Source organism: Nelusetta ayraudi, unplaced genomic scaffold (genome assembly GCF_046127955.1).
Source record: "Nelusetta ayraudi isolate G7.1 ecotype Tasmania unplaced genomic scaffold, CSIRO-AGI_Nayr_v1 ptg000011l, whole genome shotgun sequence".
Classification (NCBI taxonomy): Eukaryota; Metazoa; Chordata; class Actinopteri; order Tetraodontiformes; family Monacanthidae; genus Nelusetta; species Nelusetta ayraudi.
Window position 1 is genome coordinate 12,746,630 of NW_027466061.1, and position 27,607 is coordinate 12,774,236.

The 27,607-nt window shown below is 45.5% G+C and overlaps 1 protein-coding gene across 1 annotated transcript; it reads left to right on the top strand.

Annotated features, from left to right (window-relative positions):
* Positions 1-1,650: 1,650 nt before the first annotated feature.
* Positions 1,651-25,833, top strand: LOC142885028 (rap guanine nucleotide exchange factor 4-like). Its single transcript, XM_076021114.1, has 30 exons — positions 1,651-2,039; positions 6,565-6,707; positions 7,397-7,485; positions 11,023-11,169; positions 13,802-13,874; positions 14,145-14,200; positions 15,317-15,423; positions 15,879-16,000; positions 16,180-16,363; positions 17,172-17,256; positions 17,954-18,014; positions 18,267-18,343; positions 18,583-18,729; positions 18,927-19,021; positions 19,253-19,338; positions 19,555-19,633; positions 20,281-20,431; positions 20,507-20,595; positions 21,728-21,755; positions 21,848-21,923; positions 22,021-22,167; positions 22,328-22,425; positions 22,514-22,639; positions 23,087-23,265; positions 23,358-23,448; positions 23,550-23,600; positions 23,756-23,843; positions 23,945-24,009; positions 24,097-24,151; positions 24,252-25,833. Exons 1-30 carry the CDS (start codon positions 1,972-1,974, stop codon positions 24,377-24,379), a joined length of 2,991 nt encoding a protein of 996 aa, XP_075877229.1. The 5' UTR covers positions 1,651-1,971; the 3' UTR covers positions 24,380-25,833.
* The last annotated feature ends 1,774 nt before the right edge of the window (positions 25,834-27,607 follow it).

Sequence of the window (27,607 nt, forward strand, 5' to 3'; positions counted from 1 at the left end):
TGTATTTCGTCAACAGTTTTGCATTTTCCTCTTCAACCAAAGTTATATAAAGCTTTATCATGATGTCATGAATTGCTGCAGCACTGATGAGACCTAAACAAGAGAACTGTTTAAAACATGATGATCAGTCTCATCTAAACCAATTTTGTTATATGATCATCCTTTACATGGGCTTAATGAGACCAGTCACTCATGAATTTTGCTGAGCTATCAAGCTCTGTAGCTGAAACGCATGGTTTTTCTAGTTTCTAGGTTAAACACTTCATACAAAAGCACCTTCGCCTCCTTTAGAAAAGCCTTGAAAATAGACCAAAGAATTCTGAGACAGATTAATTCACCTTTGTCTGTCTTACTGTCTGCTTGGGTTTCTGTTTTTAGATACACGCACGCAGGCCAATAAACAATATACCAACACAATCCAACAGGTGCAGCCTCTCCACACATTGTAATTCACCTGATGCAGTGGAACTTATGGCTTGAGGTGGGGGCGTAAAAGGTTGAGCAGATTCACGATGTGACGATATTTCTCCTGCTTGTCTTGTGTCTCATTTATCATTTGCCTTATCACCCTCCTCCTCCTGTCTGCCTGCCGATGCTTTCCCTGCCCTCCCTGCCTGCCCTGGTTTTATAGTATGCATGGGACATAAGTTATGGTCTACGGCACTTCTAAATGCTCTGTGCTGATCACCATCTGCCCCCCTCTGTCATTCTGTTGTGGAGACTGTGGCCATCATGGTGACAGGCTGCATCTCTGATGCTAATGCGTCTTTCCCATGACTTGAACAGACAACAAACAGGGAGAGCCTCATAAGGCCACAAGTCGTCAGTTGCACTGATTTGAGAATCAAAGCTTCAGTCAAAGCTTCAGTGTTTGTGCCAGCTGGTCAAGCTAAATACAACGAAGATTGCTGTTATTTGTTATTTATTTGTGCTTTGCTTTTTAGAGAGTATATATATATACCCTTTGTGATGTCACAACTAGCACATGGCAGAGCCAGAGATGTTTCCTTGGGGTGGCCAGGGTGAGATCATGGCTCACATAGGAGTGGCAATAAGTAGACACCTGAGATGTCTGCAGGACTGTTTTATTATTATTATTATTCTAAATGTCACTGTTGTTGTTTGTATTAAATGATGTTCAGTGGGACCTTATAACAGGGTGTGTGTGACCATTTCTATGAATTAGAGAACAGAAAGTCTTTACAAATGTGAAATATTAAAAATCAACATATCAGTTCACTCCTACTGTCCTAGTGTTTAGAGTTAGGGTTACATTAAGATTCTTCTTTTGAGTATCTTGTTTCCCCAAGATTAGATTCCAGGCCAGCCATCATCAATCAAGTCAGAAATGTGTGTTTAAAGAAAGAAAGAAAGAAAGAAATATACTGTAAATCAATCAACAAAGACGATTTGAGATGTGTGGAAGTGTAAAGCGTTTCGTCCATTAATGCTCCCGCTGTGGGGTAGCTACCATTTAGCTCAGCCCCTGCAACCAGCATTGGTTTTGTGACTTGCACGTATTGGCTGAAAACAGAGGGCTAAATATGTAATTTCTTCAGAACCACAGGGATTCATCTTTGAATCAGTAAGTGTCCGTCCTGTAGTCTAGGATGATAAAGATCCAACAGTATGAGTACAATGTGGGACTTTTAATTATGTCCTACAGCGCTGGGCTGCAGTGATTGTTTCAGGGACCTCCAGCTGCCCTCCAAAAAAATGTCATTAAGGCAGCGTGACACGAGTCATCTGCATGCCACGATGAAGGCAGCGTGAGCAGCATCATCAGCCCGTAGTGGTGTGAGGCAGCACGCAGCAGAGGGGCGGGAGAGGGAGAGAGAGGAGGGAGGAGGCAGCAGCACATTCATTAACGAGCTCCCGAAGACCGGGAAGCCTCGCCGGGTTGCATCGCACCGCAGCCGCCACCGAGCCGCGCCGCGCCGCCTCCACCGTCACACGGCCGCACCGGGGAAGATGGTCGCGGTGCAGATGTCCCCGAACTCGTCCCCGTCGGCGGAGTGGATCTGCTGCCTGGATAAAAGGTGGGCCGTCGCTCGTGCGTGCGCGTGCATGTGCATGTGCGTTTTTCCCATCAGGGGTCGCCTTGCTGACATCCTGCCGCCTCGGCGTGATTTTTTTTTTAAATTTATTATTATTATCTCGACCGCCGTGCGAGCGCGCAACAATGGCAACGACACGCCTTTTTGCTGGTTGGTCCTTTTAACCCGTGTTACATGGAACGGCATGGATGGATGGCAGGCGTTCCAGCGTTTCCTCGGCGGCGTGTGTTGTCCACTCGGTGTGAAATGTGAAAGGCGTTGGTGTGCGTGGAGGTTCACAGGGGTGTCTCCGCACCGCAGGAGCCCTGAGAGGTGCACACGATGACATGCACATGGCTCATGGCTGTCTGCTTCAATCATATAGACACCCTGGAGAAAGAACAATATAACATTACCGGCTGTAACCGGTGAAAGGAGGTGATACGAGGCATGCCACTCTTTTTTTCCTCCACATCCTGTCTCTCCCCCCCCCCAGTACTGAACGTGAAACGGCTGTGAATAAACAGGTATGGAGTTAACAGCATGGGCTATTTTTTGGCAGTCTAGATAATCTGATGCAACACAGAAGGACGAATGGGTGTTTTTTTTTCTCCTTCTCATTTTACACACAGTATAGTAGAAGCTGTGCAAGATATATGCCAATTATTGGGGATGACTCACGCTGAATGGTCTCACACACCCACACACTCACTGTACACACCTCACTGACATAGTCTAATGCTGCCACTGGCAACCCGAGGGAACCATCTTGTCTTAGCATGCTCACCTGTAGCACGCACTCTTTCTTTACAGATTGCTGTCTTAATGCGCAGATTCTTCACGAATAATTGATAAAAAACTGGGGTTTTTTTTGTCACATAGAAAACCAAACACTAGTCACTAACTGACCAGACCAGATATGATCACAAAACATTGCATTTCTTGTTTTATTCGTCCAAGTTCCATTGCCTGTAACAACCCGTTTGATATTGTAAGAAACCATATAAACATGTTGTGCATTTTCTAGTTAGATGAAAAATAATATAATTTAAAAGTAATACGTTTCATTTATAAAGCACTTTTCATTCTAAAATCTCAAAGTGCTACAGATAAAAAGAAAGTAAAGAAAAAAACATTGTAAATCAAAACAGTTAAAACTTGATCATCACTCAGAGACGGAGAAGCGGTGAACAAACAAACGCCAGCGTACTCTCCTCTCATGGATGGACTTATAAAGAATGGGAACAAATACTTGAAGATGGATGTGGCATTTTTTGGGGTTGTGATCCTCGCTGCACCTATGGTGCTGACAATCAAAACAACTCTGTCAAAAGACAAAGCGCGGGAGCGACCATCTAACTAAATGCAGCAGTAGCTGGACGTCCGCGAGGGCGAGCTAAGGTTGCAATATTAGACTGAACAGGACCGTTCTGTGGGGCACTCAGCGCCCCTCAGAGCTGCACCTCCTCATTCAATCAATAGCTCGCCGCTGTGTGTGTGTGTGCGCTTGTGTGGGGAAGTGAAGAGTGAGCCGTTGTGTAAGGGAGCACGGCGGGTAAGATATGACTTTCTCATATATATCTGTCCTGAGACATTTTTATTGCCAGCGAGGACGAGGTCTACGAGGTATATGAGATAAGGTCAGGTTTGTTTCTGCAGTCCAGGTAATTTGCAGTTGAATGGAAACACTTTGCTGCAGTATGGGTGCTGTCCAAGGTTTGATGTCTCATAGGTGTAATTAAAAGGAAATCTCTGCATCATCATTACCAGTTGGTCAAGTGCTGGAAAGACTCCGTGGCAGTTTTAAACAGGTTAAAGGTCGTCTGTGGTGCCAGCACAGTCCTCGTGCTTTTACATTCACAGGCACTCGGAGCGCAATTGTTTATTTTGTGACTGATGTCTCCAGTCAACTAGGCCATGTTGTGCTGATTAATATTCAGCGCCACAACAGGATCTGAGGTTGTTAGGAGCTGCAAACATACATTTAAAGAGTCTCCCTGCGACAGTAACACATTCCGCTGCCAGCCGGGGGAATCCGCTCGTGTACAAAATTATCCAGCATTTTTGGTCAGCTGCCATGAATCAACCTACGAGTTATTATGTCGTCTGGAAGTCATGGTGCTGCGTTTTTTTTCCTCCCTTCTCATCCAGATGGATGTTTCCTGAAACAATCTGCAGGACCTTCTGGTGTTTTTCTCAATTTTGCCTGCAGTGTGACACGTCGGCCGCCGGGCTGTAATTCTGGCTGGCGTTTTTTGTGTGCGGCTATGATTTGTGGCCGAAAGCTGAGGCGTCTGCTGACATGGCCATTTCGAGAGGGCGCGGCGGGAGGAAGAAGTCATGGGAGCTCGTGGGGAAAAGGGCATTGGAGGAGAGAAGGATCAGGTGAAAAGCTCTCGGGTCGCATCCGTCTCGTGCTGCTCACGCTAAGGCTGATTCCAGCGGACAGGCGGGGCCACCACCAGGCTGAGGCAGGACAACGGGAAGATGGAGGGATGGAGGGAGGATTTAACCTGTGCACCGCACATGATTAATACTAACGATTCCACTTTGGACAGAGAGGTAAAGGGCAATGTTGGTGCCACCCACTCAACCCTGGAGAAGGTTAACCTACCGCGAGTCCACCTGTCTCAAACATTGACCCGGACCAGGCTTAAATACGATGCTCCGTCGGAGCCAGGCAGTGGGAGAATGAGCACGATGATGATGATGATGAGAGGATGAGTCAGAGACAAAACATTGGGGGGGTGAACATTCAGAGAAGGGAAGTAAAGCCTTTGGTCCCTAATGGCCCTGAGCTCTTGGCAGATGTGGGACCGCAGTGCAGCCCCAAAGGCTGCGTCTGTTTATCTGGGAGTACAGTCGGGAACAAACAGATACAGCACGCGCTTGTTTACCCTTGTGTAGACACGCGGGTGAGGAAGAAAAAAGAATAACAAGTAGATGCCTGCGAGCTTTAAAAATAAATGGACATTAATGACAGTGTGGATGGGGTGGAAGGAAAGAATTGTGAACGTGCCTGTATCGGAAGCGAGTGAAGACGGTGGCGTAAGTAAAAGTGGCGTGAGGTTTATCGCTATGATTTTTTCCCTAAAATCTGGCCCATTGAATGTGACAAAGGTCCAGCGTAGCGAAAACCCAGTGTGGATGAGTGATGCGAGGTGTTTGTTGGTGGCAGACAAAGACAACGCAGCAGAGCCTGAGGAGGAGAGAGGGCTAGACAGCCTCTCGTCTGTGAAAAGAGCACAGTGCATTAGCCATTCTGTAAGAACACACACACACACACACACACACACACACTAACACACACACACACACGTGCAAAAATGACTCACTAGCAAGTCGCTGAATGAATGGGGCCAACAGCAGTGTGTGTGTGTGTGTGTGTGTGTGTGTGTGTGTGTGTGTGTGTGTGTGTGTGTGTGTGTGTGTGTGTTACGCTGAGATATTTTGGCTTTGTGGTCTTTCACCATTGCACCGTAGAGCAGCATGTTTAAGCTCCAAGATCCAACCCCAGGGTGTTATTGTGTTTGTGTGAAAAATGTCCAGCGATGCTTTGTATGAGTAAATGTGTGTGTGTGTGTGTGTGTGTGTGTGTGTGTGTGTGTGTGTGTGTGTGTGTGTGTGTGTGTGTGTGTGTGCGCGCTGAGATTTAAGTGTATGAGAAATGGCAGCAGTACCAATGAGATTTTCCAGCAGCTCCGCGTGCAAAGTGGGATGGGTGAGGGGTTCTGAGCCAAGAGAAGAAGTAGCGCCTGCAGCCTTTCTCCTCTTTTATGCACTCACACACATTTTCCCATTTTTTTTTTTCATTCATTTTTCATTCATGCAGTCTAACAATTTGGATGACCACTTTGCAAAGCATCCTCTGGAAGATGTTGATTGATTTCCTTACCACTGGTCCACAAATAGACTCTTCCGTCAGATAATCCGGCGCAGTTGAGGAGGAATCTCCAGTCCCTGATAGCTGTCTTCAAAGTGGTTTGCCAAACCCTGCGCGGCGGGTGCATGGCTCAGGTTTCAGCTATGGAATCTAGTTCATCTGCCTTGCCAGCCTCCACTAGGCAAGCAATATTAATCTGCCTCAACATCAAAGTAGCTAAGATTTCAGTGCATTCCAGAGCCAATCAGACTGTCACAGATAAAGATGTGCAGGGTGTTCGCTGTGAACTGTGTCTGCTATTGAAGAGATTAGCTTGGAAAGTAATATTGGCTTTGACTGGACTGCATGTCATTTTTCTCATTGAAGGAATAAAATAAATTGCGCTGTGAATGCCCCAGTCAATAGCAGCTTGCTGTCAGGGCAGTGATAGACAGCTGCGTAACAGCTCTGAGTTGCAGTCACATTTCACATGTTGCCTCCCCTTATGTAAACACTTTCTCCAGGTCCAAAACAAAATCAGTCCTTTAAAAAAAAAAATTATCCAAAAGAACAGGTTTATTTCTGTAACTTATAAACCATTTGATGTGCAAACCACCGGCTGTGTAATGTGAGATGCCTGATGAGTTGTTTGTGATGCGTTCACAGGCCCTCGGAGCGCTCCGGAGAGGACGTGGACATCATCTTGACCAGGCTGAGGGAGGTCAAAGCCTTCCATAGGTTCCCCCCGCCACTCCTGCTGCAGATCTGCGCCTCTGCCTTCTATGAATGCCTGGAGAAAGGCATCACGCGTACGTAAACACAAACACACACACACACACACACACACACACCCTCTGACACATGCATGCACGTGGCATTGTAACAGAGGTGGTTTTGAGGGGCTGTCTGGCCCAGACAGTGGGGTGCAGCATCACAATAGAGATTATCTCATCATCTGACGGCGGAGCTGCAGAGGAACCCTGTGATGTTTGCACCGTGTCACACACACACACACACACACTGTGAATATTTGAACATGGTTGTCTTACAAAGCACTAAACATCTTTGTGTACGTCCTTTACTTCAGCATGACTATTTATAATAACTATTTATTTATGTATTTTTTTTTTAGATTTCTATTTCATTCATTGAGGTGAAGCAAAATAATTAGCCACCAACACAAACATTCCTAATTCCTGAATGGAAGGGAGCAGAAAGAAGAATCAACTTGTATTATCTGCCCCTTTACCCAAAGAAATAAATTCACAAATAGCTTAAATTGTTAAAGAAAACATCTACTATATTTCTGTAATACCATGATTACACATTTATCTTCCATATGTGACTAAAAGCTACAAATCCATGCCGATGATCATCATATTGTGCTGTTTGCAAAGTCATGCAGCGTTGTGTCACGACTGGCTGGCAGGCGTGGATCTGCTGTGTGTCATTCAAACAGTGCACGCTGCCATGTTTCTAATCACGTCACTGTCTGCAGTGTTTCGTCAGGGCGACATTGGCACCAGCTGGTATGCAGTCCTGTCCGGCTCTCTGGATGTCAAAGTATCAGAAACTGCCAACCATCAGGTGAGGTTGCGTTCAAGACATCACATTGTTGCACGCGTACTGCTGCTTTGTGCGGCTTCACACCTTCTTCCGCCGCCAGTGTCTCTCATAATGCATTTGAAACAAGAATACATTGAATAATGGACGGGATCTTTTAGGGAAGAGAAGTCGTCTGTTTGCTCTGTTTTGCGCTTCAGAACCTGACACGCTGCTGCCGGGTCTGCATGATTCTTTAATGGCGCGCCCGCCGTCTCCCTCTGCCCTGCAACACAACCTTGTCGACAAGCGGCCGTCGTGTTAAAGAGCAGGCCGGGCGCACTCCCCCAGTGCCGACATCGTTCTGTTGCATTAGCTCACGTTTCCCGCCTCCAAAGTGCCACGGCGCAGAGAGCGAAGGAGGGCCGCTTGCTGTCTGCTACTTGTTATGCCTTTAACGCCTCGCTGTGGAAATGGGATTACAGCGAGAGAGAAAGGGGGAGGATTGTCTCCTGGTTAAAGACAGAGATAAGAAGCCTCCTCATTGTGGGACCTTCTTTTCATGTGTGTAGCCCTAAAGTGCCATCGGTGCCCTACTTTCTGCGGCTATATTTGAAATGTCACTTTGGCTGAAAAGGTTTTTGCGTGGCGTGCGGGAATTGGTCCAAACAAGCGGCCGGCTGTCGGTTTGTGTGTTTGTGTGTGTGTGCGTGTTCGTTTAGCCCCGGCGATTGCATCCACCACCTCCAGATATTCCCCTCCTGGGAAACCCTGTTTACCCCTCCTAGTATTTGAATGCATTTGCATTAATTACCATATTGGAATGTGTCTGTGCATCACGTCTGTCCATGTTACTCCAACAAACCTTTATATCTTTTTTTTTTTTTGAACGAGTGTGTTTATCAAGGGATGCCGATGAAAAATGAGGAAAAAACAGATGGGCATCCATCCATCCATCCATCCATCCATCCATCCATCCATTTTCAATACCCGCTTCTTCCTGCACTCAGAGTCACGGTGGGATCGGCGTTTGTTTTTCGATTTTTATATTCTATGTGTCACGCACTGGGAATATGAATGCTTTTAGCATTTTAATGAGGCTGTTCAATCCTATTTTTGTTTGCTCCAACAATTCTTATACATGAAATTTTTTGGATCCAGCTGGAGCTCACGCAGACTGAGAGGCACTTCACGGACTGCCGTTTGTTTAATATTTTGAATCTGGTGAGAAAAGGAGGATTGATTTAAAGCTTTGAACAATTCATGACTTGGACCTGAGTATGAAGGTGAAGTATGAAGGCTTAGTTGTGGCCATCAGGAACTCCAAGTTGAAAGCTACTGTGGCCTTTTTAAAGACATTTTCAACCGTAACTCAGAAATGAATCAGAATCAACACTTGAGGCCTAATTGAGTGCGACTGAACTGCAGCTGCTTCTCGCTCCAAATACGGTGCGTCGTGTGCACATCTCGTGCACAAATCGCACAGTGCTGCTGCCGCTGCTGCCGCCGCGGCCCGTGCAAACACGGCAATCACTTTTAGAGTGACGCCAGTCATTTGCACCCTTGTTGCATCAGACTGCAATTGTCCTGGAGGCAGAATGAAACTGTGTGTGTGTGTGCCACAAACACAGCAGACGCAGGAATGGCCGAGAAGGGCTGATAACCTCGTCCTCCAGCAGTAACTGCCGCCGCCATCACCCTGAACCGTGGCTGCGCAGTGACACAGATTTCTAACGTCCCACAGTTGCCACAAAAATCAAGCAGATGCTGAGTATTTCTCTCTAACTGCTCGCGGCAAACAGGGCTAATCTTTGAGAATCGGCAGTAACTGACATGAATATGGGCCGTTTTCTTCTAAATGCAAGTGTTAAACTGAGTTTAAGTGTGGGCAACCCCATAATGATCACAAAACTTCCATTGCACGTTCATGAATGAGGCCCTTAGAGTTAAAGCAAGGTTTGTTTCTTGTCACAATTGTCATAAGGGTTAAATGTTTCAAACACAGATGGCATTATAGTGATTTTTCTGCATTTATACAACTTGATAAATCTTAATTAAATAAAGAAGTTGGATAATCTATAATGATATTGAAGATAATCTTATTGTTAATGGCTTCAAAACTGCTTGTGGAAAACACAAAGTCTATTTAACAAGAAGAACAAGAGGTTTTGCTTCAACACTGAATTTGGAACAAGAAAAGCTTATTACTATATAATAAATAACTTATTATTATTGCACATGCGCGAATCAAAACAACACTTTTTTATTTGCAGCCTTTTGATTTAAATTTCAACAGTAACCTTACCAGCAATAGACACGGTAGCAAGAAAAAGTAAATAAAGAAAACGTCGATTAGAGTCTGTTGTGAAACCAAACTTCTTTTAATCTCCTCTACATTCTGGAACCTTTGACTCGTTTCCAGGTCCCTGAACTTTTGAACGTTTGCTCCACATACAAGACAAACTTCTTTTTTCTGCCTTTCTTTTTGCCATTTTTGGGGAGCTAGCACGGTGCTGATTGACAAGCCAAAATACAAACAGAGCATTCTGGGATTTGTAGTATTAGCGGCACATGTGCTGTATAATACCAGCTCCAGAGTTTGACACCTATGGTTTAAACTGACTGAAAACACGAGTAACATTTCACGTTTTCATCTCGAAAGCTTGCTCCTCGGCATGTTGACAATCAATCAATTATCGATTTATTGTTGATTAATTGATCATTCATTCATTCATTCATTCATCTTCTATACCCGCTTATTCCTCTTCAGGGTCACGGGGGTCTGCTATCTGTCTATCCCAGCTGTCTTAGGGCGAAGGCAGGGTGACACCCTGGACAAGTCGCCAGTTCATCGCAGGGCCACATAGAAACAAACAACCATTCACACTCACATGCACACCTACGGACAATTTAGAGGGTTCAATTGACCTCACATGCATGTTTTTGGAGTGTGGGAGGAAGCCGGAGAACCCGGAGAGAACCCACGCAGACACAGGGAGAACATGCAAACTCCACACAGAAAGGTCCCGGGTCCGGGCCCCGGAACCCCCGGAACCCCGGAACCCCGGAACCCACAACCTTCTTGCTGTGAGGCGGCAGCGCTAACCACTGCGCCACCGTGTCGCCCTGATTAAGAATTAGTTAGTAAAGAATTAGTCAAAATTGATGTTGTTTTTTGTTAAATGACGTGATGTATACCTGTATACCTAGAACAACTTACTTTTAAACAACTGTTTTTAAAAAAAAGTTTAAATGTGACCCGTTAGAAGTCAACTTAAAGTCAGGGCATAACTATTTAGGCTGTTTTTACTGTTCTCTAATGTAAAAATTGATCACATTGGACCCTCAACATTATTTAAGCGTTAAATAATGCGTTCCTTACACATTTTTCATTGTGAAATTTAGGTTCTCAGGAAAAATCGCCGCTTATCAATTAATCGTTAAACGATCGATAAGGTCAATCAACTAACGATTAATGAATGAATCGATAATTTGCTTCCCGACTTGCTTCTCATCTGCCTGCACTTGTGTTTGTTCGTACTCATAAGCATGCACCTGGTTTCTCTCTGTGTTTGCGCGCAGGATGCGGTCACTATCTGCACGCTGGGCATCGGGACAGCGTTCGGGGAGTCCATCCTGGACAACACGCCGCGCCACGCCACCATCGTCAGCAGGGAGACCAGCGAGCTGCTGCGCATCGAGCAGCGGGAGTTCAAGAGCCTCTGGGAGGTGAGCTGAGGGATCGTTTGTGTGGCATGAATTGGCGTGACCTGTCCGTGTCCACACACTCCACCTCAAGCCTTCCTGCCGTGGAAAGTCGCCCCACAGCCTCCACTTGCAGAACCCCTTCATTTTTTGTAATTGTGCCTTTAACCACAAGAGGGCTGCAAATCATCGCAGCCGCCCTCCGTTCCACCTATTGGACTCACACCTCAGGTGGAACCCACTGTATGTGTGTGCGCGTGTGTGCGCGTGTGTGCGCGCGGGAACAATACACATCTGTGTGTGCCTGTGGTCAGCACTGCGTGCCTCTTGTTGTCGGAGTGTGCCGGGGCCTGGTCCAGCGGAACGGCTGCTGTCCGAATTGAATGTATCTTTTGTTCCCTGCAGGAAGTGATCGTGTTGCGTTGTGTCGGTGCAGGAAGTGAAGTGTGCAGCAAGGCTGACACGCTGTGACACAATAGAGGATGAGTGTTGTAATTTATTTACTGTTTTTCTGTCTAATTACATCAGTAAATGCAAGTGCTGGTCCAGAGGTGGACTGGTTAACCTGTTAGCTAGGTTAAGCTAGTTAACTGGAACCAGTTTCTGGCATAAGGACGTTACTGGAACGATCTGCTGTCATGAAGCAATAGACGACCTGCTAGGTTTGTTAATCTAGATGAAATTGAGTAAATTGAAACATTTCTTCCATTTATTTGATGGCATGACATGTCTGGGTCATCGGACTGTCAAGCCTGTGGTGTGTTTTATTTTTAGTCAGCTAAGTGCACTCTGTCTCAACCTATTTAACCAGGGGACACGAAACAGGAAAAAAACCCCACAGCCTGAAGTTGTCCTCTTTTTAAAAAAAATCATATTCAGCCCAGAGTAAATGAATCTTTGTGTGAAGTGTGTGTGTGTGTGTGTTGTGGAGTGTGTGTGTGCGTGTGTGCATAGATTAGTTTGTTTATGCGGCGGCCGGCGACTATAAAGCTTCAGAGCGAAGGCAGTCATGTGTTTGATGATGGGATAAAAGAAAGAGAGGCTCTTTCTCAATAATTCTCACGGCGAGTGGACGAGGGGATGGCCAAGTGAGGCGGGGGGGTGGGGTGGGGGGGGGGGGCAGGCAGGAAGCGGCTCGGTGTCACCAACACACATAAATAACTCTAACTGCTGTATAGTTTATTTTTATTCTTCTATTTTCACTTTTTGTATTGTTTTTTTTGGTTGTTTTTTTTGGTTTTTGACTGCTGCAACAGTGTAGTTTGGGATCAATAAAGTTCAATCTAATCTACTCTGATCTAAAGGTCCATTATATCAAATGGCAGACAGTCACTAGTCTGGAATTAGAACGGTCTTTTCCTTTTTTTATTATCACAACTTTGTTCCCCTCTGAGCCCCTTTCACCTGCTCTGTCTTTTCTCTTGCCCACTTCCTCTGTTGAATCCTTTGCCAGCCTCCTTCCTTTCACCGCCCCCCCACACCCCCCCACATCCTTGCACTCACTACTCCTCTCTATTCATCTCCTCCTCTGTGCTCCGCTACTACAGCGGCTCCGTCTTGCGGCGAGCGCTCGGATCACTGTGGTAACCTGCGATAGAAAACGCTTCTGTCCTTGGCTCGGTCGTAGCAGCGGCGGCGGCGGCGCTGGTGGTGGATAGTGGGGGGAAGGGGTGGGTTCAGGAGGAAGGCTTGGAGAGGGGGGGGGGGGAAGACACTAGGTCGACTGTGTGTGTTTGTGAGTTTATGTGAAACGGAAAGAGCGCGAGGGAGACGGAGTGAAAAGGAGGCGAGCAGCTTCTCCGGAGCAGAGATGCTGCTCAGAGGGCTTCACGGGTCACAGCAGAAGCAGCAGCAGCAGCAGCAGCAGCAGCAGCAGCAGCAGCAGCAGCAGAAGCAGCAGCAGCAGCAGCAGCAGCAGCAGCAGCAGCAGCAGCGAACAGCTCTGATGGTTTAATTCCCAGCAGTTTTAGGAGGCTGAGTGTGTGTCCTCAGGTGAGTCCCACACTGAGCAATCTGTGCTCGTCACTTCTTCCTGCGGAGCGACTTCTACCAGTGTTAATCTATCAATAATTAATGAGCTCATTGACGCCTGTTTGTGAGAGTGTGTGCATGCGTGTCCATTGACAGGCATGTTATTGTGTCTATAAGTCAAACAGATGCTGCCTCTGTGTGTGTGTGTGTGTGTGTGTGTGTGTGTGTGTGTGTGTGTGTGTGTGTGTGTGTGTGTGTGTGTGTGCGTGTGCGTGTTTTCCATAGTTAGTTGGTGTGCCATAGGTCACTTGGTACAGCGCCAGCTTTAGACGGACCTGCTTTTTATCAGTGTGTCTGCTGTCAGGGTGAAAACACATCACTGTGTGTGTTTGTGATTGTGTGTGTGTGCGTGTGTGTTCTGTTTGCGTCAGCTGTGAGAACAACAGCTGTACGTTCTCGTCAACCCTGCTGTGAACGCGGCTGTGTGTGTGTGTGTCTGTGTGTTACATAATGTTAGTTGTTGTGCATGTCAATGATCTCGGTGGTACAAAGAGCCTTGTTTACGAGAGGCGCTCGCAGCGTGAGCCTCTGAAAGTAACATAGAAGTGTCAAATGGCAGGTGTTGATTTTCACATCTGTATTTTTTTATCAGTGGCCTCCGACGTGTTTGTGTTTTGATTTGCAGAAGTATCGTCAAAGCTTGGCTGGACTTCTGGCTCCTCCTTATGGAGCCATGGAGAGTGGATCCAACAATGACCGTACGTACACACACACACACACACACACACACACACACACACATGCATTCATACATACAGGCCTGAATAGGTTTGCATACAGTATGAAGCATCAGAAAATATATGATTGGATGAAATGAATTAGCTGTGTTCCAATCTAATTGCACTCCTTTGAAATGTTAATGTCCCTTAGCAAACAAGCACCCACTCTCTCGTAAGCATTAAATAATGCACATTTTTATCATGCATGAATTCTGTCGTTGACTAAAACGTGTTATTTTTTCTCCTCAGGACTCACGGACAAAGACAACATGAACTCCGACTCGACAAACAAAGCTCACAACAAGGTGAGAAGTCTCTTCAGCGCAGCAGAGGCCTGGAGCTGTCTGGAGTGACTGGGATTTGCAGAGGAAGTTAGAAAACAAAAACTAAAAAACAGCTTGGCTACCGTTTCCTTTGTAATAGACTGTGCCAACACGCCGCCTTCTGCCTCACAAAACATGAAAGAAACAAACTCCCAATCAAACCAGCGGGAACAAAAGTCTGTTTGTGGGGCGGTGAGAGGCCAGAGAGCTGCTTTCTTTATCATGGAAATGGTAGAAAATAATAATTATAAAATAACCGGTGGTGTTTCTTGGTCATATTTACGTTAGGAGGAGAGAAAACTGAACCACGGCCTCTCATGTTTGTTTGTGAATAAACCAGAATGCCAGATTGAATTTTGAAGGTGTGTGCGTGTGTGTGTGTGTGTGTGTGTGTGTGTGTGTGTGACCAGAGCACAGAGAAGTGATGACTCACAGTTGTGATCCTCTGTGCTTATGCTAATGCTAGCTAATGCATGCGCGTAGAAGAAAGATCCCATCTGCCCAATTAGCATGCCTCACTTTGTTGTTTACTGCAGTATGTGTGTGTGTGTGTGTGTGTGTGTGTGCACATCTGGCCTTTTCTTCTGTGTCAGAGGTGCAGGTGTGATCTGTGTGTAATGTGTTGGCTTGTGTGTATTGTGTGTTTTAAATGCAGTCTTGCTGGTGTGAGTGTGGCAAACGGGTCTTTTTGATTAGAGGCTCTGTGTACCTTCATGTTTCCTTGTCTTCCAGTGTGATTATCTCAAAACAGCATGTTTAGCCCTCTGTTTGCAGCCTCCTACAAAACACTTGTCTTTTAATCTTTCTGCCATTTGGAAGGAGACAAATTCAAAAGCAAGGAAGGAAAGAAAACCCTGCTTGGTGTGTTGTCATTAACTTGGCAGATGAAGAATTGCTATTTGTGACATCACATATGGGTGATTTCCTGCCCTGGGTGATTCTTTTCTTGGGATGTTCAGGCTGAACAGAGTCTAAAATCTTTATTTCCTATTGCTCAGAAATGCAGCTCTGGCGATTCTGCGTCAGCAGTTGGCATCTGTACAGAAGGTTTTTGGCTTTTCCAACTTGACCTTTTTCTGTGTTGGCCGTGTTTTGTAGATTCCTTCGGAGAAACTCCAGAGAGCAGGGAAGGTTCTTCGCAATGCCATCCTGTCCAGAGCCCCACACATGATCCGAGACAGGAAGTACCACCTCAAAACATACCGGTGAGGGAGTGGACCATTATCAGACATATTTGTTTTTGTATTTGCCTCACACTTCATTGCATGATCTTGTTATTCAGTCATACCGAACCATATTGTTTGTTGTAAACCATTTTTTTTTTTTGTATTAATCTGAACTCCCTCCCCTGAAAATTTAACAATGATTGCTCACCCGCTGTGAGGACCATAACTCTCTTGCACGTTGATAGTCTGGGTCCATTGCTGCGTCTTTGCCACTGGGATCAGGACCCAGGACGTAATTTCGCAGCAGATCATCATCTTCACGAACTCTGGTCCTCCCAAACAATGACAAACTATATTCTATATGGACAGCAGCTACGGCAACCATATACTACATATTTAAGTCTATTTAGATTGGTAATAATTCAATGTATAACTACAAATGATTAATTGATTGATTGATTGATGTGGAGTGCCTGTGTGTGTGTTTCCTGCAGACAGTGCTGCGTGGGCACAGAGCTGGTGGACTGGCTGGTGCTGCAGAGCGCCTGCGTCCTGACCCGCTCTCATGCTGTTGGCATGTGGCAGGCGCTGCTGGAGGAAGGGGTGCTCAACCACGGTGGGTTTCTCTCACACGCTGTGAACGGGTCGCCTCCCAAATTATTGCGCAAGGCAAACAAACATGGTCACCGGAATCTTCTGTTTTCTCTTATTTCACCTTCCTGCCGCTCCAAATCCACCCGTCGGGAGTTTTGTGCCGTTTTAAACAGTTTGTTTGTGTTGCCTTGTGCTCTGTAGTGGACCAGGAACTGGGCTTCCAGGACAAGTACCTGTTCTACCGCTTCCTGGACGATGAGGACGAGGACACGCCGCTGCCCAGCGAGGATGAGAAGAGGGAGAGCGAGGAGGAGCTGCCTGAGACCATCCTCTTCCTGGCTCAGATTGGCCCAGACGCCCTGCTGCGCATGATCCTCAGGAAGTCGTCAGTCATCCTGCCGCCACTAAAATACTTTGCATGCCAAACAAAACCAGGCTGTAACCGCCTCTTCCAAATTTGCTGAGAAAATATCTATATTTTTGTTCCGCTTAAAGGACCAGTGTCCAGTGTGTAGAATGTTTTTAAGGAAGCGCGTTTTGTATTAAGGGCACTGTCGGGCGAGTCTTCTTAAGAAGTGGCAGCTCAAGATGGCGGCTAACTAGAAGCCAGACCCTTGTTGCTCTATGTATATTCCTATATAGATTACATTTATTGTACTGTGAGTATACACTATTATTACTTTACTGATGAGCAGTATGTTAAGCTTTTTACTAATATCCATCCATCTGATTTCAATATGCACTTCTTCCTGAGCTCAGGGTCACGGGGGTCTGCTGGAGCCTCTCCCAGCTGTCACAGGGGTGACACTGGGACAAGTCGCCAGTTCAGGGCCGCATTGAGACAAACAACCATTCAAACTCATATCCACACCTACGGACAATTTAGAGTTCTCAATTCATCTCACATGCATATTTTTGTACTGTGGGAGGAAGCTGGAGAACCCGGAGAGAACCCACACTGACACAGGGAGAACATGCAAACTCCACACAGAAAGGTCCCAGGCCCGGAATCAAACCCACCACCCCCTGCGAGGCGGCAGCGCTAACCACTGCGCCACCGTGTCGCCCATTTACTAACATAAAAACCATAAATCAAGCCAAATTTTACAGACTTGGCCTTTAATAAGAAATGACAAGCACGGCTGAAACGTGGGCTTGTGTTGACTCTGACTAACAGCAGCGTGTGTCCGCAGGCCTGGTCAGAGGACAGGGGACGACCTCGAGATCATCTACGATGAGCTGCTTCACATCAAGGCCTTAGCTCACCTCTCCAACACTGTGAGTCAGCTGCTCCTCTTCGTCTTTTAAAGCAACAGCGCAGACTTCAATTCATCTCGGCCTTCTCACCTTGCCAAGCCAGTTTCTAACAGTGCACAAGAAATTAGGATCACAGTGCTATTAGACTCTCTGTATTAGGAGAGGTACGTGGACATGAGTTAAGCTTGGGAACCTGGTGAAATGCTAATTCACTCAGAATCCAGGCACACAGTTAAAGGGAATGTATTATGATTTGTGTTTTTCTTTTATAACACACACAGACTATTTTGAGATGATGATGATTATTATTATTATTATTATTATTATTATTATTATTATTATTATTATTATTATTATTTTGTCTTCCACATATAGTTCCTCAACAGTCATGTGTCTGTTATGAAGACACAATGAACCTCATTTATTTTAATTGGAATAAATGGAAAAAGGGGGCAAAAAAATCACCTCACTTCGCACACCCCACCCCAAAAATATTCATTGATATTTTGACTTTTAGCTCCCTGCGGCTATTCCCTTGCTACATAAAATATTGAGAGCAGCATTAAATATTTAATATTTATTCAGCCCTTAGTCTCTCTTAAAGATTTATTGAAGAAAATGTTGTCTTTAAATTATTCTTTGAAAACAGTTGCTTCCGTCTAAAGAAAACAAACATGATTGCGAAAACAACTGAACTTTACACTTTGTTGCCGTGCAGGTGAAGAGGGAGCTGGCGAGTGTCGTGATCTTCGAGTCACACGCAAAAGCAGGAACAGTGTGTGAGTACCTGTTTGTTTGTGAGGATATAGCTCTCTTAATTTAAATGTTAGCAGAAAGCACAAACAGCAAAACATTTTTTTAGCAGCATGAAAGAGATCAGCAGCCCTCTCAGTTCATCTGGCCTTTATGTTTCTTGCAACAGCTGGAATTTGCACGTGTTGGCTGTTTAATTATAATGAAGTTTTAGAGAATCCTGTGACTCTGTGTTGGTGCTAAACTGTGCTGCTGATATCTTTGGATTATCCACCCAGTGTTCAACCAAGGAGAGGAAGGCACGTCATGGTACATCATTCAGAAGGGTTCGGTCAACGTGGTCATCTATGGCAAGGTGTGTTCTCCTGCTCAACTTCTCCACTTTGACTCGTAAAACGTCTTTAGTTGTTTACCCTTCAGCCACCCATGCTTCATTTGATGACATGTCATCCCTGATACTGACTGGCCTGAAGGACAGTAGGTGAAGAAGCACCGTCAGCGGAGTGGAGTTGTCACACTGGGCTCTGCTCACCATGACTCATCAATATGATTTAAAGGCTGAAAAGTGTGTGTGTGTGTTTGTGTGTGTATTAGGGCGTGGTCTGCACGCTCCATGAGGGTGACGACTTTGGAAAGTTGGCCCTGGTTACGGATTCACCTCGTGCCGCCTCCATCGTCCTGAGGGAGGACAACTGCCACTTCCTCCGTGTGGACAAGGAGGACTTCAACAGGATACTCAGGGTGGGCGGCCTCATCAACGCGTCTCTCATTACACATCAAACTCCCAGTCTCCATCACCCCTGTGGCGCTGCTCTGTCCCTTGATGCTTTATGGCCTGATATTTGTCTCCCTCCTCTGGCGCAAGAGCTGCATTACATTTTTTGGGGCGGCCACACTGAACTTCTCCTTCTCCTTCTTCACTCCTCTTTTTTTCCAAGGATGTGGAAGCAAACACGGTGCGTTTGAAAGAGCACGAGCAGGCCGTGCTGGTGTTGGAGAAGAGTCCTCGGCCCTCCACACTGGGAAGCATCAAGTAGGTGTCCTGGACTTCAGTGTAAAGCTCCTTCATTTCCTCCTCCTCCTCCGCCTAACACTTCTGACATCATGCCAACGTGTTTGTTCAGTGGAGTTTCAGTGCCCTGTCCACTAGAGGCCACTTGGGAGTCATTTTTTTTCTTTGGTGGAGTACATGCAGTGCAAAACTCTGACATCTAGTGGGGAAATTATATAACGTAAAAATAAATTGAATTCTGGTTTTCTGCAGGTACACTGTGATCTCAGGAACGCCAGAGAAGATTCTCGAGCACTTCCTGGAGACCATGAGAATGGACATACACCCCAGTGAGCCAGGTAGCACAATAATAGCTATCTAATGATGTGTGGCTAAGGCCTAAATACATTTTTTATTCATGACGGCGATGCATTAATGATCACATCACGGATGAAGCAGGTGAAGAGGTGACAGCTACCTTCCAGAGCCTCTTCCGTCCTTCCGTCCTTCCTTCCTTCCTTCCTTCCTCCGCCATCTGACTTCCCTCTGCTCTCTATTCCTCCTCTGTCTGCCAGACCCAGCAGTGGACGACTTTGTCCTCATGCACTGTGTCTTCATGGCCAACACACAGATGTGTCCTCTGCTCATGGCGCAATATCCTTTCCTTGCCTCCACTCTTCAGCTTTCCCTTCTGAATACGCTTCAGGCTAATGAGACATCTCTGTTCTTGGCTGCTACCTCAGCAGAGCCCCTGTATAACAGCATGTGGGGCTGCACAGGGGACTGTTTTTGTTCAGGAAAATGCTGAGGCAGAAGATCTCCACTCAGAGTGCGGTAATCCTGTAGAATTGTGTAGTTGCAGCCTTTTGTTGTTGCTTCAGTCAGTGTGGTGCAGCAGTTGTGCTGATAGACCTTTAATTAGTGTTTGGAAGTCATGTGGCGTCATCTCAGCACTGCACCTTTATTGCTTTTGCATTGAATTATCTTAATCTTGCAATGCACTGCCACTGCAATACTCAATAATTGACTTTGTAGACCACTAGATGGAGCTTAATCTAGTGAGGGTGCTCAGAGTAGCAAATGTGTAACTGAAATGTGGAAAAAGGACAAAAACAATGACAAAAATAGATATTTGCAAAACGAGTTTCAACAAGCTTCCAAATTAAAGCCCTGTTTTGACTTAAAAATGATGATAATATCAAGTTTATGTGCAAACTTTCCAGCGTTTTCATGCTTGCAAACAGCCTAGGGATGCATTTCTGAGCTCTATATTCACACTTTTCTTTAACCTGCGTGTGAACCTACCACACGTCGTGTCCGCCCGGCTCTGAGCAGGAGAAGTTTGAGTACGCGCTCAACACCAAGAGGAGGGCGCTCATCCTGGCCCTGCGCTGGGCCAACACGCACTCGTACCTGCTGCAGGAGGAACCTGCTACCATTTCCTTCCTGGAGGTGACCACCAGCAGTGAGTTGCTCACGCTGAGCCTGGCCTGACGTCCTGATGTTCTGCTCTTCTTCTGCCTGCAGGAGCTGTACGGCAGCTTGTCAAATGATTCACGCATGCTGAGAGCCTTGAAAGACTTGGTCCCCGATCTGGAGAAAGTCGTCAAATTACAGTAGGTGCCAAATAGGCCTGTCACGATAACCAATTTTGCTGGACGATAATTGTGCTACAAATTATTGCCGATAAACGATATTATTGACACCATTGTTTTTAAAATCATATAATGATAATATATGACATAATAATGCAAGTACACCATGTCAAAAGCAATAAACTTTCATTTCTCAAGATTAAGAGGTTGCAAATAAGATGAACGAACATAATAAACATAAAAGACACCAAAAAAACAATAAAAATAAAATGGACTCACACTCTGTTTTATCAAAAAATAGCACTTAAAAACCATGATAACAACTAAAAACTATTTTTAAAAAAAGGAAAAAAAAGAAAGAAGGACTTTGACGCTGTCTGTAAGCACGCTGTTTGCGCTGTTTTTTTTTTAATTTGCTTTGCTTACCAAACGCTTCAGTCAGCGTTGCCTGTCGGGACGATGGATCCGCGGAACCTCGGGCGGTACTTTTTTTTTCACAGTTGGGAAAATTGGAGGGGATGATTGTGCTTGAGGTGTGCGTGTATGTTCGTCGTATTCCCCTTCTTCACCACCACTACTTTCGAACAAATGCGACATATCGGCTCGTCCGTGTTCATGGGCTCACCTCGTTCGTTTCGTTTGAAGCCGAAATGTTCCCACACTGGCACTGTTCATCATTCATAGCGTTTGCTCGCTTTTCCTTCAATTGGCTCACTTGCACGCTGTGTCCGTGTGTGTGTGTGTGTGTGTGTGTGTGTGTGTGTGTGTGTGTGTGTGTGTGTGTTTCTGTGTCTGCGCCAGCTCCCGCCTCGCCCATCCCGTGACGGAGACACTTAATGATTGACAGGAGAGTTCACTCGCTCCGTTCATTCCGCTATAGAGCCAAGGCGAACAGGTGTCGAGACAAATGCACAGAGTGAGACATTTTCTCTCATCCAGCGTGTTTGGTAGCGAGAGAGGAGAAAAACAAACGCACATGTCAATTTATCGAGGCCGGAAAAATTGCAGACCTGGTTTTTATTTACCGAGCGATTAATTGAATTATCGATTATTGCGACAGGCCTAGTGCCAAACTGCTCACTGCTTTTATCTCTGAGGTTTTACATGCTCACCGTATTTGTTGTTTATCTTCTTTGTTTTCGCTGATTTGTAGTTCAGAAGAAGCCAAAGCTGCAAAAAGGGTGAGTCTTGTCTAATGTTTGATTTTTTTCATCAAGGTTCTTGGTATTCTATATTACTTCCGTGATGGTGGTTGTCTCGTTTTACTCGCCAGAAAACTCTGATTCGACAATTTAGCAATGGAGAGGAGAGGCTGCAGAAGAAGCAGCCCATCAGGAATCAAGACGACAGTAAGTGGATGTCAAGAGCTCTTCCTCTGCATGGAATAGTTCTTGACCTGACCTGGCCTGACCTGACCTGACTCGACCCCTGTCTACATTTCCACAGTCCTGCTGAAGGTCTACTGCAGCGATCACACGTACACAACAATCCGGGTGGCGGTGGCGGCGACGGGGAGGGAGGTGATCAGCGCCGTGGCCGACAAACTTGGCACCGCTGAGGAGCTGCTGCTGGTCAACCTCAGCTCTGCAGGAGGTGGGAATGAAGCTCTTATCAGGCTACTCTGTGCATAGTGTCAGGGGTAAAAGTTGCAAAATCACAGTTCAGTGTGGCCATCATCTTCAAGGTGTTGATGGACTATGTAGGAAAAAAAATCTGAAGTCTGAAAAAACAAAGTGTTGATTTTCTCCGACAGAGAAACAAATCCTGAAGCCAAATGACGTGTCGGTGTTTTCTGCGCTGAGCATCAATGGGAGGCTGTTCGCTTGTTCTCGAGAGCAGCTGGGCAGTCTGGTATAGTTTCACTTTGAACCTCTGACAGTGAATCAAGATTGATGAGATGAGATGAGATGAGATGAGATGAGACTTGTGTGCTCGCCAGGCTCCTCTTGCAGACCAGGAGGGCCCCTCAGCAGGCTCCATGTCCACCTTTGAGCTGATGAGCTCCAAGGACCTGGCCTACCAGATGACCATGTTTGACTGGGAGCTCTTCAGCTGTATGCATGAGGTAATATGCACGCACACACACACACACACACACACACACACACACACTCAAACCTGATACAGATGAGCCCTAACATACCCTTCCTCCCCTAACCTCTCGTGAGTGAGTGAATGAATGAATGAATGAATGAATGAATTAAATAATGAATCAGTTTAAAAAAACAAAATAAAAAATAAATAAAATTGTGTTTTTACAAAAGAATTTATCAGAAAGCAACTGAAAAAGGAATAAGCTGAAGCCCCAGGGCTTATTTTTGCCTATCCTGTACCATCATAGGATTAAGTAAATAGTTCACAATAAAACATCAGTACCAGTACATTATTACAAAACACATAATACGTTAAACTGAAGAATCAAATGCAATCAAATTTCATTGCGACCTTTGATCACTTAAAATTTTAAAGACTAATTTTGAAAACTAACCTCTTCCCATCCTTCTTCTCCCAGCACGAGCTGCTGTACCACACGTTCGGCCGGCAGAACTTCCGCAGGACCACGGCCAACCTGGACCTGTTCCTGCGCAGGTTCAACCAGGTGCAGCTGTGGGTGGTGACCGAGGTGTGTCTGTGCTCGCAGCTCAGCAAGAGAGTGCAGCTCCTCAAGAAGTTCATCAAGATCGCAGCGCAGTGAGTGGGAGGCGCCGTGCACACTCTCTCCACGTGCACGATGAACACGCTCAGGTGACTGTTTTCAACTCGCTTTGTGTGTCCGTCCGCAGCTGCCGGGAGTTTAAGAACTTGAATTCCTTCTTTGCCATCATCATGGGGATGAGCAACCCGGCGGTCAGCAGGCTGAGCCAGACGTGGGAGGTAAAGCTCGTCTAATCTTAACGGCGCACCACGGCTACTTCCCTCGTGTTATTATTGTTATCATTATTAGATTTTTTTTTAACCACTGTTTTTTTTGTTAGAAACTCCCCACCAAGTTTAAGAAGTTCTACGCCGAGTTTGAGAACATGATGGTGAGTCACTTTAGCTGAATATTTGGCTGGATGAAAAATATGAAATAACAAAACAACAGCTTGTGTGTTGTAGAAAATCCTAATGTGATTTTCAAGTCAGTGGCAACACGTGGGCAACATTTCCCTGCGAAATGATTTGACTGCTTTGTTGACAGGACCCATCACGAAACCACCGATCCTACAGGCTGACCGTCACCAAACTGGAGCCGCCAATCATCCCCTTCATGCCCCTCCTACTCAAAGGTATAGTTCACCGTTAACAATAGCTGTCTTTTCCTGCGTAGGAGCTCTAAATGAAACTCGACTGATGGAGAATAACCTTTTTTTCTCTTTCTTTTGTTTAGATATGACATTTACTCACGAGGGTAACAAGACGTTTGTCGACAATATGGTGAACTTTGAGAAGATGGTACGTCTTTCAAATGAGTCACGTAAGCGTCATGATTTGTGTCATTGCGTTTCTCCTCCTCAAGAGTATTTCCTGTTTTCTCCTCAGCGCATCATCGCCAACACAATTCGGCAGGTGCGGCACTGTAGGAGCCAGGCCTTCAGTAAGTCAGACACGCCTCAGTCAAATGGCAATGACACCTCACAACATTTTAGTTGATTCAAACTGATTCTCTCTCTCTCTTTTTTTTTTGGTCACTCCAGATCCCGACATTTGTCAACCCAACAAAAACCAGGCGGAGGTGCGGGGTTACGTCAGGAAGCTGTGCGTGATCGACAACCAGAGGGCGCTGACGCAGCTCTCCTATAGGCTGGAGCCTCGGCGGACATGAGCTGCACTTCCCCACCCGACCACCATCGCCTTCTCTGTGACGTTAGCATCAAAACAACACAACAAAACATCCCCCCCCCCCCCCCCCACACACACACACACACACACTGAAACACGCTGATGTGTTGGATCTTGGACTCTGATGGACGGATGGAGGATCTGTACTGTGCCATTACCAGCCTCTTCCTCCTGCGCACAAACTGTCGAGCTGCTTTCCCGTCGCCGTGTCTCCGAGGGTTTTAACTGTGCTAGCTGTTACCGTTTGGGGCCAGTTAGATAGAACTGTAATGTATAGAACTGGAGTCGATATCCTGCATGACTGAACTCAATAGGTTTTGTGTTCTATACAGTGGATTTCTATCGGCGTGTCCTGTTATGTCGTGCAACCCCCCCCTCCAAAATGAGCCCTAGTTTACAATGTGTTACTCTGCCTGTAAAGCAAACTTGACTCTCCTGATGGTTGGAAAAAAAGACAACATTGTAGTAATAACCTAGAATCTTCATTTCCCCCATGAAATATACAGATTCATATAAAATATCAAAGTACGTATTTAAATCTTATGATTATATACAAATCTTTATGGGTTATTATGATTGTCCCTTAAAGGAGCTATACACAACATTGTTGCAGGATGTAATGAATTGAATTGAATTGAATTGAATTGAATTGAATTGAATTCTTTATTATACAGTTAGTACAACGAACGGACCACTAAACTAGAAAGTGTTTCTTAGTCCTTTTTCTCTCTGGCATCTGAATCGGGAAACAACAAATGCCAAAATATGGGCACGTCCATATGCTGATGATACACACACATCCTGCTAAATTGGTAGCCTAAATTGTAATACACAAGAAGAAAACCCAAGAGGGCTGCAATATTATGGATACAAAATATTTTCCTCAAAATGCCTCAGTTATATAAGTTATTCCAAGCATGACTGTGAGCCCTATTGTTGAAATGATTTTGTGTAAAGCTCCTTTAACTCGTCACATAGTTTAAAACTCTTTAAAAACTACTAAACATTATTAGTTGGATCGGAGCCCTAAAAGTGTTTACATTTGTCACCACAGTGTTGCGGTTTATTTCGAGACTCCTGAGGACCATGAGAAGGTTTTGACTGATGAGGAAGCTGGCTGCGATCCGCTTCCAGGACTGATGCGGTTCGAGAGCATCTCCACACGCCGACGGTGGAGGACGTTGTTACATTTCTACGAGTCGTGATCAGTCTGTGTGTTTTATTTTTATATCTGTGGGAAATGTAAAATGTGAGCGTGTACTTCCTAATTTTTATTTAATTTTTTTTTTTTTTTTTACATTTTTTCTTTGATCTCAGGAGCTTTTGTTGTGATGGTGTGTGTTTTCTGAGAACTGCTGTGAGGCTGGCTTTTCTTAGAGCAGCCTGTAACTGTGCTGTATGTGTGGTCTGCCTTGTAAATAAAAAAAAACATAGCTAATTTAATGTTGCCTGTTGCCTTGGGACATTATTTTGGGACAAGTACTTTCATCCTCTTTAAGTGCAGACATTAAGGATACATAAGCCGTGTTCAGACTGCCTGCCAGAATCCGATTTTCAGCCCATCCAGATTGAGACTGAATGGCTCTTTTGTAGTCTGAACAGTCACAAATCACATGAAATCCGATTTTTGCAAAACGGATTGAAATCACCCTTCACTTAAAGGAAGGCAGGATGAGAGGAAACCTGCTGGATGTGTTGTTTTGATATCTTCTCATACAGATGTGATCTCTAATAGCTGCAGAGTTGTTGCAGTGAGGCCAGCAGCCCTGATTTCAAGCCCTGATGATTACTCTCCATTTAAGGTCATCGTCACTTCATATTTTCTCTGATGCCACCACAAACACCTTCCTGTACGCAGCACCAAAGTGGGACACATATTCACGATCCCCAGAGCAACTCTCTATCTATTTGAACTAAATCACTCAATGGCTGGTCTTCCTCTGCCGACCCAAAGTGCCGCTCGCTCCCCTACTTCTTGGCCTTCAGGACAACTCGCAGCCTACTCGCTTCTTTTGTGCTAATTTGAAGCAGCTCGCACATTTCTGTGCTGCTAAGTGCTCAGATCAGTTCCTCACTTCCTGTTACGACACCCTGTCGGTTTTTGATCTCACCTGTCCTGACGTGTGCTGAAGTCAACACAGCTGTGACTGGGTCATGCCTGTCCTGTTGAGTCACAACACAGTCACAGCCCGGCTTCCCTGTGTGTGTGTGTGTGTGTGTGTGTCTGAGAGAGAGTGTGTTTTTTTTAGAAGCACAATGTGTGAGATGTGTAGTTGGGTATTTGTGTCTGTCATACTTGATGCTAACTGATTTATTACATTTGACACTTGAGGCCAAAGCCACACACACACACACACACACACACACACACACACACACACACACACACACACACACACACACACACACACACACACACACACAGCCGTTCAGAAGTTTGGAGTCGCTGACTCATTTCTGCATTGAACTCCATTACAACCATCATCATTAAATAATCTACTGGAATGCTCAGAGAGCATTACTAGTGCATGAAAATCAGGATGGCCCGAATACCTGTGGGATGACAGTTGTTACCTTGAATGTCTGTGTAATTGAATGTAATTTTAAAGAATGAATATGAAGTGTGCAATATGCAGCCATTATTACAGAAGTTGAATGCTTTAAAATTGCAAAAAAAAAAGGAATTTTGAAAACAAAGCTTTGTATTATAATCACACTTAACAGACAGTGGAAATGTTCAGCTCATTTTGACTGAATTGTGTGCACTAATAATGATTGCAAGTTATTCAAGATAATGCAGGAGTGAGTCAGTGACCCAAAACCTTTGAACGGTAGTGTAACCTTCTATTGTGTGTGTGTGTGTGTGTGTGTGTGCATGCGCGCGCGCGCGTGTGGTAGCAGAGTGTAGTGTATAGAGAGCTTTATATAGCCACAGTTATCCAGGAAGGAATGCCCTGAATGCCAATGACCATATTTGCACTGTGCTTTAGCAGCAGTTGGGCTCCTCGGACACACACACACACACACACACACACACACACACACACACACACACACACACACACACACGCACACACACACGCACACACACACACACACACTGACTGACTGCAGACCATAACACTCAGCTGCTTCTCTGTGCGTGCGTGTGCAGCGGTGCAGCTCCAGCGTCCCACCACTGGAGGGCGCTGTAACACCTGCTCTCAGTGTG